Here is a 13311-nt window from a genome sequence, read left to right as displayed (position 1 = left end):
TAGTAGCTGCCGCTGGACTTATTCTGATGTTGTTGGTAGTGATGGTATTCTTTCCCTCTTGCATCCAGGAAAAAGTTAGGGTAGCTACCAACTTGTAAAACCTCATCCAGTTGGTATTTGACTGACTTCAGCAATCTCTGGAGATAAAGAGCTGGGAGGATTGCTCCCCTTCTTTGTCCAGCTCACTGAAGTGCGTGCTGATTGTGCAGCAGAGGACCTGCTATTCACAGAATAGGGAGAAGTTGATCGAGGTCAGGAACGCAGGCACAAAGGGACACTGTCAGAGCTGACCTCACGAATGCTAATCTCCTTTATCCCTTCCAAGAATGGACTGTAATCGTCTCCAGATTAAAATGTGCAGTAGAGGTGACCAAAACAAAAACTTGGCAGCAAATGTGAATGCACATGTATATGGTTGTTTGATAGCCTCTCCTGGAGGAGGCCACCTGTTTCGCACACCCTGCTGGAGAGATGAGGTCCCTCACCACTTAGAACTGGAGTTGAGGCTAATAGGTTTGTATAGATTCAGACCAGCTCAAAAGACAAAGACCATGGAACCAAGCCACTGAAGACCTGTGCCACAATTCCTTTAGCCAGTATATTGAAAATGCAATGAACTGTCGATATTCTTACCCCTTCCCATCCCTTCACTTTATTTCGTGTGTAAACTATAATATAGTCTCAGCTTGAACTTGGGGAAGTGGCTCACCCTAAACCTATTTACTCATCTGTAAAATGGGGATAACAAGAGAACCTTCATCCAAGGGCAGAGAAGGCATGAGAGGACATGTGTAAAGCATTGAATTTGATGCCTAGAACATATAAATGTTCAGTAAATGTTAGTGACTATTTTGCTAGAGTTTTCTTGTAAAATTCTTTCCATATGGGGTAAAAGGTATTTGTCCCTGGAAAGCTCTAAGTTAAAAAGCCCCCAATTCCCTTTCTAAACAAGGAAAGTACAATACAAGTGGTTATAGTTGTAGGGGAAAGGCACTCAGTTAATGCTCCATGATTAACATAGGTCCATGTTCACACTTGGGATTTGGCTGTTGTAGGCCACCTTTTAACTTTCTATTATCTTGAGAAAATCTGAAAATCTGATGCCCGCCACCATCCCCCCCCCCACACCATGAATATCAGCCTTTTTTGGAGAATTAGTAGAAGTAATGTGCATATCCAGAAAAAGAGTGAAATATGCCTATGTCCATTGATTTTAATTTAACTTTTTTGTCATTTAATATTCAGGAAAACATTGTATCTTACTTATATTTTTTCTCATTACTTTTAATGTAGCAGTAAGCATAATTCTCTCCCCAGAGGTACTCAGCAAGTGGTTCATTAAAAATGCATGCCTGGGTTGTAGTAAGCAATGCTTTGGATCTAGGATACTTTCTCATTCTCTATGAGACTGCCTCTAATTATAAGCCTAATAGTCTCAGCTAATCTTCACAATTAAAATTTTAAACCAACTAAACTGCAAGATAAAACATTGTTTAGGGTAGCATTATATTCTCTTTGATCACTCTTTTTTGTTTTTTAAGAAAAAAAAAAACTATATCCAGCAGGTAGGATGCAAATTTTTTTATTCCATTATTTATGAAGCTTTGCTTATATTATTTTTAAAGCGCTATAAATAAAGGTCTTTCTGTTGTCATGCAGTTAATTATAAATGTTGAAATCACAGAAACAGGCTTTTTTAAAAAAAATCAGCCATGAGGGGAAAAAATGCATGTTCCAAAAGTGTTCTTAGTTTATTCTAATTTGATGTTTTTTTCTAAGGGTCCCTAACGTTGTTTGCCAAAAAGAGCCATCACTTCAAAAAATGTTAACATTATATTCAGCAAAAAGAAGATAGCAGGTCATAGGTGATTACAAACATCAGAACACTTCGAGGGCATTGAGGGTGTTTGGGCAGGGCTGCTCACTGGAATCTGTCATCTGCTGCAGCCAGAAATAGTTTCTTTTTATTTAGGATGTTCATTTTGCTATTTCTTCTTTAAGCAATGACTTAGAAGACACTCTTGCCAAAAAAAATGCTAAGGTAATCTGAAGATCTTCAAAACCCAGAGTTTCTGTGAAGAAGAAAAAACTTTTAATAGCGTCTATTCCAAATTCCTCCCATGTAACGGATGACGAGACTGAGGGTGAGAGAGGGTGAGAGATGTATCAAAGGTCACGCAGCATTTTAGTGATATATCCCTGGGCCTGCCCCAGGATCTTGCACTACCACGAGAGGCATTGTTTTCAGAAGCACCAGACATCCCCATGTCTGAGAGAGCAGGTGTTAACAGGAAGCTCTGGGACTTGGTATATCAACAATTACTAACATCTGAGAACACTTAGCGCTTTGTAAAATGTGGATACTTTCTCTATTAAAACAGTTCAAATTTTAAAGTTTCACAACTTAACCTTCAATTATCTAAAAAACTATACTAATTGTATTAGTCCGTTTTCACGCTGCTAATAAAGACATACCAGAGACAGGGTAATTTATAAAGAAAAAGGTTTAATGGACTCACAGTTCCACGTGGCTGGGGAGGCCTCACAATCATGGTGGAAGACAAAAGGCACATCTTACGTGGCAACAGGCGAGAGAGAGAGAACCAAGTGAAAAGGGGAAACCCCTTATAAAATCATCAGATCTCATGAGACTTACTCACTCCCACTAGAATAGTCTGGGGGGAACCGCCCCCATGATTTAATTATCTCCCATCAGGTCTCTCCCACAACACGTGGGAATTATGGGAGCTATAATTCAAGATGAGATTTGAGTGGGGACACAGCCAAACCATATCACTAATTCAAACATTATTTCATCAGAGAAATGAAATGTTACATGTTCCTACACACAGAAACAAATTTGTATGCATATCTGTAAATAAATCCATTATTTGTGTAAGATAAATGCATATGTATGTAAACACATATGTATGCGAGCATACACGCAGTGTAACTGGTGCTAGATTTAGTTGAATAATTAATTATTCATATGTAGATACAGCTGGTTGAAGGGAAGAATAACATTCCAACATCTGTATATTGCAGATGATCTAGCATGCACAACAGCTACTTTATTTTAAAATAATCCCAGTAATAGTTTCAACTCATTGAGTTCTATTTGTTGTCGAGGTTGTGCTGGAAACCTGAAATGATCATGCTTGTCAAATCGTTTGTGGTAATGACTTATGTAACTTATTTATGGAATCATAATTGTCATTTTCACCAACCATGTCTGAAAGTGGGGGATAAATTTCTTATTATTTCTAGGAATTTTTCTAAACCTTCCCTATGATATGTTAAGGGACAGGTCTACCTATCTGAAAGGATATTCCCTCTCTGAGGTGTCTGGTGGCTGCATAGGAGAATAACAAAGAAAGTTTCTATAGCTTAAACAGTTCTGGAGCCACACTGCCAGAGTGCATAAGCCATAAGCACCTTGTAGAATGTGGAGCCATTATACATACGTACATACATCCACTCTCTCTCTCTCTCTCTCTCTCTCACTTTCTCTCTCTCTCTCTCTCTCTCACACACACACACACACACACACACAGTCATCCCTCAGTGTCTGTGAGGGACTGGTTCCAGGACCACCCCCCCGACTCAGACACCCAAATCCATGAATGCTCAAATTCCTCATATAAAATGGCATCGTATTTGCATAGATGCGTGCACATCCTCCTGTATACTTTAACTTATCCGTAGAGTGTTTCTAGTACCTAATACAATGCAAATGCTATGTAAGTAGTTGTTATACTCTATTGTTTAGGGAATAATGACAAGAAAAAAGTCTATACATGTTCAGAACAGAAGCAGTCATGCCTTTAATTTTCAAATATTTTTGATCTACAGTTGGTTGAATCCACAGATGTGGAACCCACAGATAGAGAGGGCTGGTTCCGTGCATGTGTGTGCCTGAGTGTGTGTGTGTGTTTGTGTGCACGTGCATGTGTATGGAGAGAGAGGTGCAATCATACAAATATATAGATGTAACCATATTATAAAGATGTAATCATATATAATATATAGATATATATCTTTATATGTTGTATAGATGTTTATTAAGTACCAGAATTAAGAAGTTCATAACTGGCTGGTCACAGTGGCTCATGCCTGTAATCCCAGCACTTTGGGAAGCCAAGGCAGGAGGATCACTTGAGGCCAGGAGTTTGAGACCAGCCTAGGCAGCATAGCAAGCCCGCTATTTCTACCAAAAAAAAAATTAATAAAATAAATCAGCCGGGCATGGTGGCGCTGCCTATAGTCCCAGCTACTAGGGAGGTGGAGGTGGGAGGATTGCTTGAGCCCAAGCTATCATCAAGCCACTGCAGTCCAGCCTGGGCAACAGAGTTAGACCCTGTCTCAAAAAAACTAAAATAAAAAAGAAAGAAAAAGAAGTTCGTAATTGTTCATCCTTTTGAAGTAGAATTCTTACAAACCATTAATAAAATATGATGCTTTATTGTTCTGTAACTCAAACCTTTGTTTCCTTGGCATTAAACGTTTCCAGCACCGCAGAGCAATTCTGAACATACACTTTCGCATCATACTCCCTGGGTTTAAATCCCAGTCACTACTTTCTAGCTCTGTGACCTTGGACACAAGATTTAAATTAACCTCCTGGAACCTCCATTTCCTTTTCTGTAAAATGGCAAAAGTAAGTCTCTTCTCTCTAGGGCAGATATAAGCATCAAATTAAAGAATGTGTGTGGAAAGCTTAGTGCAGTGCCTGGTGCATAGGATGCCTTCAATTACGATTAATGTTTATAATTGTCAATATTCCAAAAATCCAAGTGATACCATTCTGAACTACTCCAGGGCCTGTCTCATGGAGTTACAGACCTAAAATAAAGAGTAGCTGCTACACAGTGTACATCTCCATTAATCCATGCCCACCTCTACAGCTCTCCACCTCCCAGGCAGTGCCTGGCTCTCTGGCGAACTCCAGCATGCATTTATATGGACAACTACAGACACTCAGGAAGGAGACTGTGAGAATCCTACAGGGGACAGTTCACCCATACCCAGTCATACTCCCCTGGAAGTCCCAAGCAAGGAGTCCTTTGGATTCTCTGAATCTACTGATAACTGATAATGTTCCAGTAGTTCTGAATCCATGTGGTTGTAGGAAAAAATAATGAAATGTAGACGTTGTGTAGTACATTGTAATATATTGTGCATATACTGACAGAATTTTGAAATCAAGCTGGTCACTGTGGCAGCTGGGTGGTTGCTCATCCTCTCTTTTGACATCTTGGAGAGCTAGGCTCCATCACGCCAGCAACAGTGTGGTCTGCAGCTCCCCCCAACACCTGTCATGTTGCTAGGAGATTTCTTTCCCCACAGTAGAGTATTATAAGGTGCTTGGCATGAGGGCCACTAATGTCATCATATATTTCCAGTCCATTTGTCTGATTTAGAAGTCCAAATAGTCATTTAAAAATTCCACATCAGGCTGTGTCAGGCAGCTCCACTCTTTTGTCATCTACAAATCAAACCATTATGTTTAAAGTCATAAATACTGAAGGATTCCTATGCACAGCCTCAAAGCAGGTGTCCAACACTCGCCAGTATCAAGTCACACAGGATATTTATAAGCAGCATAGCCTGAAAATGTGCCTACTCCCTGCTTTCTGCAGCAGAATTTAGCTTTTTGTATAACATTTCAGGTGTATCTCCCGAACATAAACAAGATATCAATGCAAGCAGTATTGGATTATCTCTATACCAAGCAGTTGTCTCCTAACTTGGACCTGGACCCGCTGGAATTAATTGCCTTGGCAAACAGATTTTGTCTGCCACACTTGGTTGCACTTGCAGGTAAGGCTGATGACTCAGGGCCATGCAGTGTCTGTCATATTTATCAAAATTACATTTAAATAAAAATATTCTTACAGAGAATAAAAATTGATTTTTTATCACCCAAAATAGAACTGTCTTGTGTAGAATGATATGAATTAATCAAATTGCATCAGACAGCCCAATTCAATTCAACAAATATTTCTTAAGCACCCACTCTGCGGTGGGCCCTGTTAGGTGATACAGCTATGAAGGTGAGTAATGCATGACCCCTGCCCTTGAGGCACACGCTCTATGCATGATGAGTCATTTGTGCACCCCAGAGTTTGAAATAAAACTATTTTGTCAACATTATCTCCATAATAAGCGCACAGACACAGTCTTTGAGAAGGCAGTAGATGCACTGTTTAGGAAAACAGATGACAGAGCCAGATTGCCTAAGATCAAACCCTGACTCCATCATTTACTGACCAGGTGACTTTGTCCTGTAACCTTAGCTCTGTGTCTCAGCTTTCTCGCTCTTTAAAATGGGGCTAATATTATTCAGCCACAGAGCTGTTATGAAGATTAAATGAGTTAAAATATAAAGTCCTTAGAACAGCGTCTGGCACATAGTAAGCATTATGTAAGTGGTTTTCTTAAAGCTATTTTAGAAAATGTTCTGACATTGTCAAGTTCATTTTGGGAGAAAGAGAAAAAAGGGAAACTTGGCTTAACTTCACAAAATCTTATGTATCATTTCTAGATTTGTTCAGTTGGGAAGCTGAAGCAGATCTGCATAGGATATATGCACTTAAATGCTTTTTTCTGGAATTCAGATCTTCAGCCTCATTCACTTTACACCAGAGGAGTTAAGTTGCAAGCTGGGTGTTTATCACAATGTTTAGTTGATTCCTATTAACCATCAAAGCAGAGATAAACATTGCCTGTCTCGTTCACTGGCCTTTCTTCTGAGTGCCTGAGCACATTAGCTTCCGATAAATATTTGTTGAACAATTGAATGAATGAAGATGAATGTACGAACAAACCAACCAGTCCTATCTGCACTTGACTTTCTAGCAATGTCTTTAGAAAAAATAAAAGATTAATTTCTCTGTCCTCCAGGTTTCTACTGCACACAACCACCTGGAGATCAAAGTCCTCTCTTTGTCCTACTTCCTCCCCAGTTAGATAGAAAGAGTGAGTTGAGGCGTCAATATTAGATTTATTTTTAAAAACTGTTTTTAACCAATATACTTAATAGATCCAAATGAGTGCACTAGTTTTTTAAAATACTCACTCTGGGAGTCTTCAGTGGGCAATTACTTTTTTCAGAAACATGAGTTCCAAGCCATCTAACTATCCACAGGTTTTATAAATTGTTCCTGAGGATAAATTTTTATTTATTTTTGAAACTGTCAAATGTAATTTGGAGCCAAATCTGCCCAACAAGGTTTGTGATCAATCTCAGACTAGCACCAGTTTTGCTTAAATATTAAGTCTGGCAATGAAAACATGGGATTGATTTCTCCATGAAAGTTTTTTTTTTTTTTTTAACCGACCCAAATAAAGCTTTTTGTGTGAACTCTAGACTTCTATGAACATTTAGTTTAGTTATTAAATGCTGTTATTACTGTTATGATTATTTAATATACAGCTTCCCAAGATGATTCCTTTAATCTTTTATAGTATTTGCTTTGTACTGTCTAATGTAGAGTGTTTAGAACATGGTGTTTAAAAATCAGTTTCTAGAGTGACAATGCTTTGTGAGCCAGTGTTAAATAAATGTCAGGAAATGTTGCAGTTACTTAAAACGACAAAGCCCAGATGACTTCTCTGGGAAATTTAGTTCCAAATAGTTCAATCCAGTTGAGGAGGTTTGTGCCAAAGAAATCATTCCATTCCCGATACTATATTGACCAGATATAGGCATACTGACCAATAAGCATGCAGAGCTGGAGCAGAAAGTAAGCATGATTTGGACAATGTGCTGGATTAGAAGAACAAATGCAATGCTACAGATGACATCAATGTCAAAGACCTAGAAATGCTGAGCCAAGGCTGTACCCTCACATGTCAGTCTCAGAGGCAGGTGACAGCCCTTACAAAGGCAAGAGATGGCCTAGCTTCAGGCCATAATGTAAATTCAGCTTGAAAGCCTTGGATTCAAGCTCCCAAGCAGACATGGCTCTTCCTACTTTTTTTTTTGTTACTTCTAACTGCAGGTCTCCCCAGTCTTTAGAATCCAAGAGGCTGAACAATATGTCATCCATCTGTAGCTGTTGAGACAGATGTACGCAATCACATTTTTAATTCCTCAAATAGACTCATTCCTCTGTCATTCAACCTCTTCACCATCGGGGTGTTAAGGATTGCAGTGATGTGAGTGGGGAAACTGTCAAACAGGAATGTGTCTGAAGTCCAGAGGACTCTAGGAAGGTGCTAGACTGTTTAGAGCCACTCCATCCAGTAGAACCTTCTGCAGTGGTGGAAACATTTCATATCTGGATGGTCCAAACAGTGGCCACATGTGGCTGTTGAGCACTTACTGTGGCTAGCGTGAATGAGGAGCTGAACTTGTAATTTCATTTAATTTTAAGTAATTTAAGTTTAAATAGTCTCGTGTGGCCAGGAGTTATTATCCTGCACAGAACATTGCAGGTCTGGAGGATTCTGGCTATTTCAGAGCCATGAACTAGAGTCCCCAGAGGTGTGGGTGAAGTGGCTGGCACCAGAACTCCAAGTAGTGAAAGAGTGCACATCAAAGCAGCTTCTGGATTTAATTCAGATGCCTGCCCAGAGCTGTGTCCACATTTCCTCCCTTCTTAAGTGGTCCCAGACCAACCCTCCAGGCAAGCTACCTGGCTTGCAGGGCGTGGTTTAATGTTCTCCGGCCCCCTCTCTCTTCCCCAGAACAGCATGCCGTTCAGGAGTTGACCAAAGCCGCCATGAGTGGCGTGGGCATTGACGGAGAAGTGCTCTCTTACTTGGAATTGGCTCAGGTTTGTAACAGTTTGCTTTTCACCTTTTAAGTGTGTTCAATCAGTTCATTTAACACTGATAAAACATTCCATTGCTGCATCTGTCTAAATAAAGATGTCACCACTGAGTCACAGAGGCCCCCTGTGTACACTAAGAAGATCTGCGGGTTTTACCTTTTATGTACCATTCAGCCTGCTGGGCTTCATTTGAATAAACAACACGGTCGCCACCCCCATGCCAGTCCCATTGTCCCCTAAGGCACCAGCTTCACATGTAGGAGAATCACTTGGGGGAGATTTTGTCTCTCCTCCTTCTTTGAATTCTTGGACATGTATTTGGCCAAGAAGAGACAGTTTCTAGAATTCCATGAAGCCCCGTAGTGCCTCCCCTGTTAATGAACATCTCATTGCAGCTGTCCTGGAGTTTTCTAAAGTCAGAAGTTTCTAATATTGAGATTGTAATAACATAATCCCAATACAGACTTGCCCTCTTCTTCCAGAGAAGGTCCAAGATTCAGCTTCAGCTTCACCATGGAGTAACTTCCCCAAAGCACAAGCTAAACTCTGCCTCACTTTCCTCATCCACAGGAAATGGGATGACAATTTGCATCCTACCAACCTTACAGATTATTTTGAGAATGAAGTGGGAGAGAATGTTCAAGAGTGAGCACTGAAGAGTGTAAGCCCTCTTAGAACGCCAGGCACATCTGCAGAATTATCTAGTTCCTGGCATAGGCTGATTAACAATGAATTTACACTCTGAGGGAACTAAGAATAAATTCCTCAGTCCTTTCTTCGGCCTTTTGGGTTTGGCTTCCTGTGCTGCCTCTTTCTGTCTCTCTGTTAAGACAATGGCTTGCTAAGTCTTAGTTCAGTCCATTTAAATCAATATTTCTCAATCAAAGGAAAGGAGGTGGTTTCAGGGAGAGGAGGTGGCATCCAGCAGGTGCTGCTCAGGCCCTTCCTACTGTGGCCAAAGGAGATGGCTCTGGTGCAAAAGTGGGAAAAGGCAGAATTGAACTTTATGGTGACCTATTCATTTTGACTTAGCATTCAACAAGTATTTGTTATTTTTCTCCCCAAATACCAGGCACCACCCTCGGCAAAGGCCATGTACATATAAATGGTAGATCCTCTGCCCCAGGGCAATCATAGGCAAGTAAGGGAAACAGACACAAACACAAATTATTAAAATCCAATTAGGGATTACAGTAAAACTGAGAATAGACATCTAATGCAGTCGAATCAGCAAGCCCCCATCAAAACTGGTTGTTCACACTTGGAATTTGGGGTCTTTTGAAACAGTTCCAGGGGATGGTTTATAACCTGTACTCTCTCCAGCAAGTATTCCTCCGAGAGAAAAATGTAATGATCCAGAATTTCATATCGGGACCATTCACTTGAGGGAATGATTTGCAGTTGTGTCTGTTTGTTGCACTGTGTTCCCACCTTACCCCCACACACACCCCCTACAAGGAAATAATATGATTATTGCTAAGCCCTGACAAGCCTTGGCAGGAAGAGCTCAGGATGGATTCTCCCATGCTCATTCATTGGACCCTAACCTAGTGATGTGCTGGTAAGTGTTTAACAGTCAGCTTGGGGGCAAGTGGGACCCCAATCTGTTGCATTTGCCAATTTCTATGATGTAAATACTCCCATCATGGCTGATTATAACATATGAAGTCACTAAACTCAAAGTAGGGAAGAAATGCACACAATTGGCTCTCTCAAGCTGGAACAAACCCACCCGGCAGAACACTGCCCCAGTCTTGTTTTCAGAGAGAAATCTAACAGCAATAGAAGTTGGAAGCACCAGCTAAAACTGTCTCTGATGTTTGGGTTGTGATTTTCAGTGAGTCTCTTGAGTGGGTTTCTGAGGTCTCTGGCTTTTCTATTGGCCTCACAGTGGAGATATGGGGCCACAGAGGAAGCATGCTGTAGGTTCTAGGGTTCCACCTGACCAAAGAAACATCAAGAGTGACAGACAACAGAAGGAATGTCAGAGAAGGGCACAGACAGAAAGAGTGAGGGATCGCAGCAGGCCCACCAGGTCTGGGGAGGGAATGGGGGAGTTGACAGTTGATTTTTGAGGATCTAGTCTTTTTTAATCATAGCTACCTCAGCTGCCACCTTCCTGAGCATTGCTTAGAATGGAAGGGTGGAGTATCTGGATCTCTCCACCCTGCCCATACCGCCTGCTCTTCTTATGTAACCAAAGGACAGGTATAGGACAGTCACACATTCTGCAGTCTCCTCTTTCGGATCTTGGCCCCAGCAAGCTGAGCTGTGACATGTGACACGAAGTATTCCATTGCCGAGGCTTCCTTAAACAGAGATGACATCGCTGCTTTCTGCTGCGGGCTGGTGCCTTCCAGAGGCCACGGTTGTTTAGTACTAGAGGGCCAGGTGGCAGGGGAGGGTGGGAGGGCGAGGCATACTTTAAGCTCGTGATTTGATACAGCAATTATTTTTGGTGCACCTATGACAGCAGGGAAGGGAGGGGTGTGCCCAGCACTACATTGGCTGGCATTGGAGCCATGGCCAAAGTCAAAACATTGAGGTCAAAACAAGAGGTTTACCGAATTAGTTATATAAGCCCTTCATTTCTTTTCACCCTTAAAATGGCTTCCCCAATTTCTTTGTAGCCCCTCTTTAGAAAATAGTCTTACCCTCCTTTTGCTCACTTTTCTGCAGTTTCACAATGCCCACCAGTTGGCCGCCTGGTGTTTGCACCACATCTGCACCAACTACAACAGTGTATGCTCCAAGTTCCGCAAGGAAATCAAATCGAAATCTGCAGGTGAGACTGTGTGAGGCCCCCATTCATCCAGCTCTCCTCATCTCTCATGGAAGCTTTTATCTTCTATGTCCCTGGAAAGGAACATGGTCAGCAGGCAGCTCATGGATAATTCCTTAAGACTGGCTGGTGGTCACATATTAATGTGAGATGACATAAGGAATTGAAGGCTGGGAATTCTCTTTGGAGAACTTGATGATGAGGGGAGTTGGGTGGGCTGGAGTCCAGGGTGCCCTGTTGCAGAGAGTGCAGAGGTGGTGGGCTTCCCCTTGTTTAGGGAGACAAGCTTAGGAGCAGGCTTAGACTCTGAAATCAGATGGTCCTGGGTTCAGGTTCTCTGTGCCCAGCTGCATGACTACAGGTAAGAGATTCTTCCTCTCAGAACGTTAGTGTCACCTTTCGCAAATGGCCCTAATCACAGTCTCTGCCACATCATGTTTTTGAGAGGATATTTGAGAAGCTTTAAGCTCAAGGCCTAGCACGTAAAAGGCATCAATGAACCGCAGGTCTTATGGTCTGCATCTTTCCTTCACCAGACAATCAGGAATACTTCGAGCGGCACCGCTGGCCCCCTGTGTGGTACCTGAAGGAAGAAGATCACTACCAGCGTGTGAAAAGGGAACGAGAGAAGGAAGATATTGCACTAAATAAGCATCGCTCAAGACGAAAGTGGTGCTTCTGGAATTCATCTCCAGCAGTGGCCTGAAGAGGAAGAGAAAAAAAACAAAAAACAAAAACCAATCAGTAATCTGATCCACTATTTTTCAAAGCACTACTGTAAAATTCGTCTTGTTAGAGATACGACATAGTTCAGGTTTCAGGCACTGACCTTCCTCCACTTTTGTGCATTTATCTTTGTTAGGATCAAAGCACAAGCTCACCATCAATGAGCCTGGACAAAAAGGGAAGCTGACTCTCACTGCATTCCTTAAACTGATATGTATATTTTTTTTGTTAGGAGGCTTAATAAACTTTAGTCTGTTTTTTTGTTTCTTTTTATACAAAGAAAAAAAATCCAGCTTTCATGTTTCTGATTCCAAATTGGAAAATATTTTTATATGGTCTGTTGTATTTTGTTGAAATGAGAATACTGTGTATTACTTTATTTTACAGGCCACAATTGACTATGAAGTCACCCTGTGATTCTCTTTGCCCACATGACCACCGAGCATTATTACGTAATTAGAGGGTTATCCTTTCATTGTGAAAGGAAGGAGGGGACTGAAATCTCCCAAAGTGCAAATTGGAGTGTGTTTAATCTTTGTTCTGTTGAATAACCTCGGTACAATTACAAAGTCAACTCCAAGAATGTGTATTTACAATATTTGCCGTGTTAAGTGCTGGTAATTATATGGTTATATGTGCCATGTAAAATATAGTGATATCAAATATTCTGTTGTTTCCAATGTCTAGTTTCAAGAGGACAATCTTTACAATCATTAGAAGGGCTTATTAAATCCCAGCATTATCCAGGGCAAACTCACTGGTGGACCTGAATACATAAGATACCATTAGTGCGCTGGTGTTCGGATTGCTGTATTAGGGTTTACGTCTCTCAGTATTCCTTGAACTTGCCATGCTTCTGCATGCAGATTCTTCACTGACTTGAATTGAGATGGGCAAGGGGAAAGGTCCCTGGACTCCCTCCTGCCATCTACAGGCTTGTCACATCTCACCACCAGAAACAGGCTTCCTCAGGCTTCTCACCTGTGGCCAACTTCACTTTGTAAGACCCATATTTTTAACTCTTCC

The 13311-nt window shown here is 41.3% G+C and overlaps 1 protein-coding gene across 13 annotated transcripts in view; it reads left to right on the top strand.

Annotated features, from left to right (window-relative positions):
- The window catches only part of RHOBTB1 (Rho related BTB domain containing 1), a 114926-nt gene extending 101976 nt beyond the window's left edge, over window positions 1-12950 (top strand). For all 13 annotated transcript variants that reach the window (XM_055274414.2, XM_055274409.2, XM_055274413.2 and 10 more), the window contains 4 exons: window positions 5670-5820; window positions 8692-8780; window positions 11457-11562; window positions 12096-12950. In XM_055274414.2, coding sequence (XP_055130389.1) covers window positions 5670-5820; window positions 8692-8780; window positions 11457-11562; window positions 12096-12265 — 516 coding nt within the window. In that variant the 3' untranslated portion in view covers window positions 12266-12950. The remainder of the gene's footprint in view (window positions 1-5669; window positions 5821-8691; window positions 8781-11456; window positions 11563-12095) is intronic.
- Window positions 12951-13311: the final 361 nt, after the last annotated feature.

The sequence above is a fragment of the Symphalangus syndactylus genome, chromosome 4 (assembly GCF_028878055.3).
Source record: "Symphalangus syndactylus isolate Jambi chromosome 4, NHGRI_mSymSyn1-v2.1_pri, whole genome shotgun sequence".
In the NCBI taxonomy this organism is placed as follows: domain Eukaryota; kingdom Metazoa; phylum Chordata; class Mammalia; order Primates; family Hylobatidae; genus Symphalangus; species Symphalangus syndactylus.
This window is presented reverse-complemented; position numbering and strand designations above follow the sequence as displayed.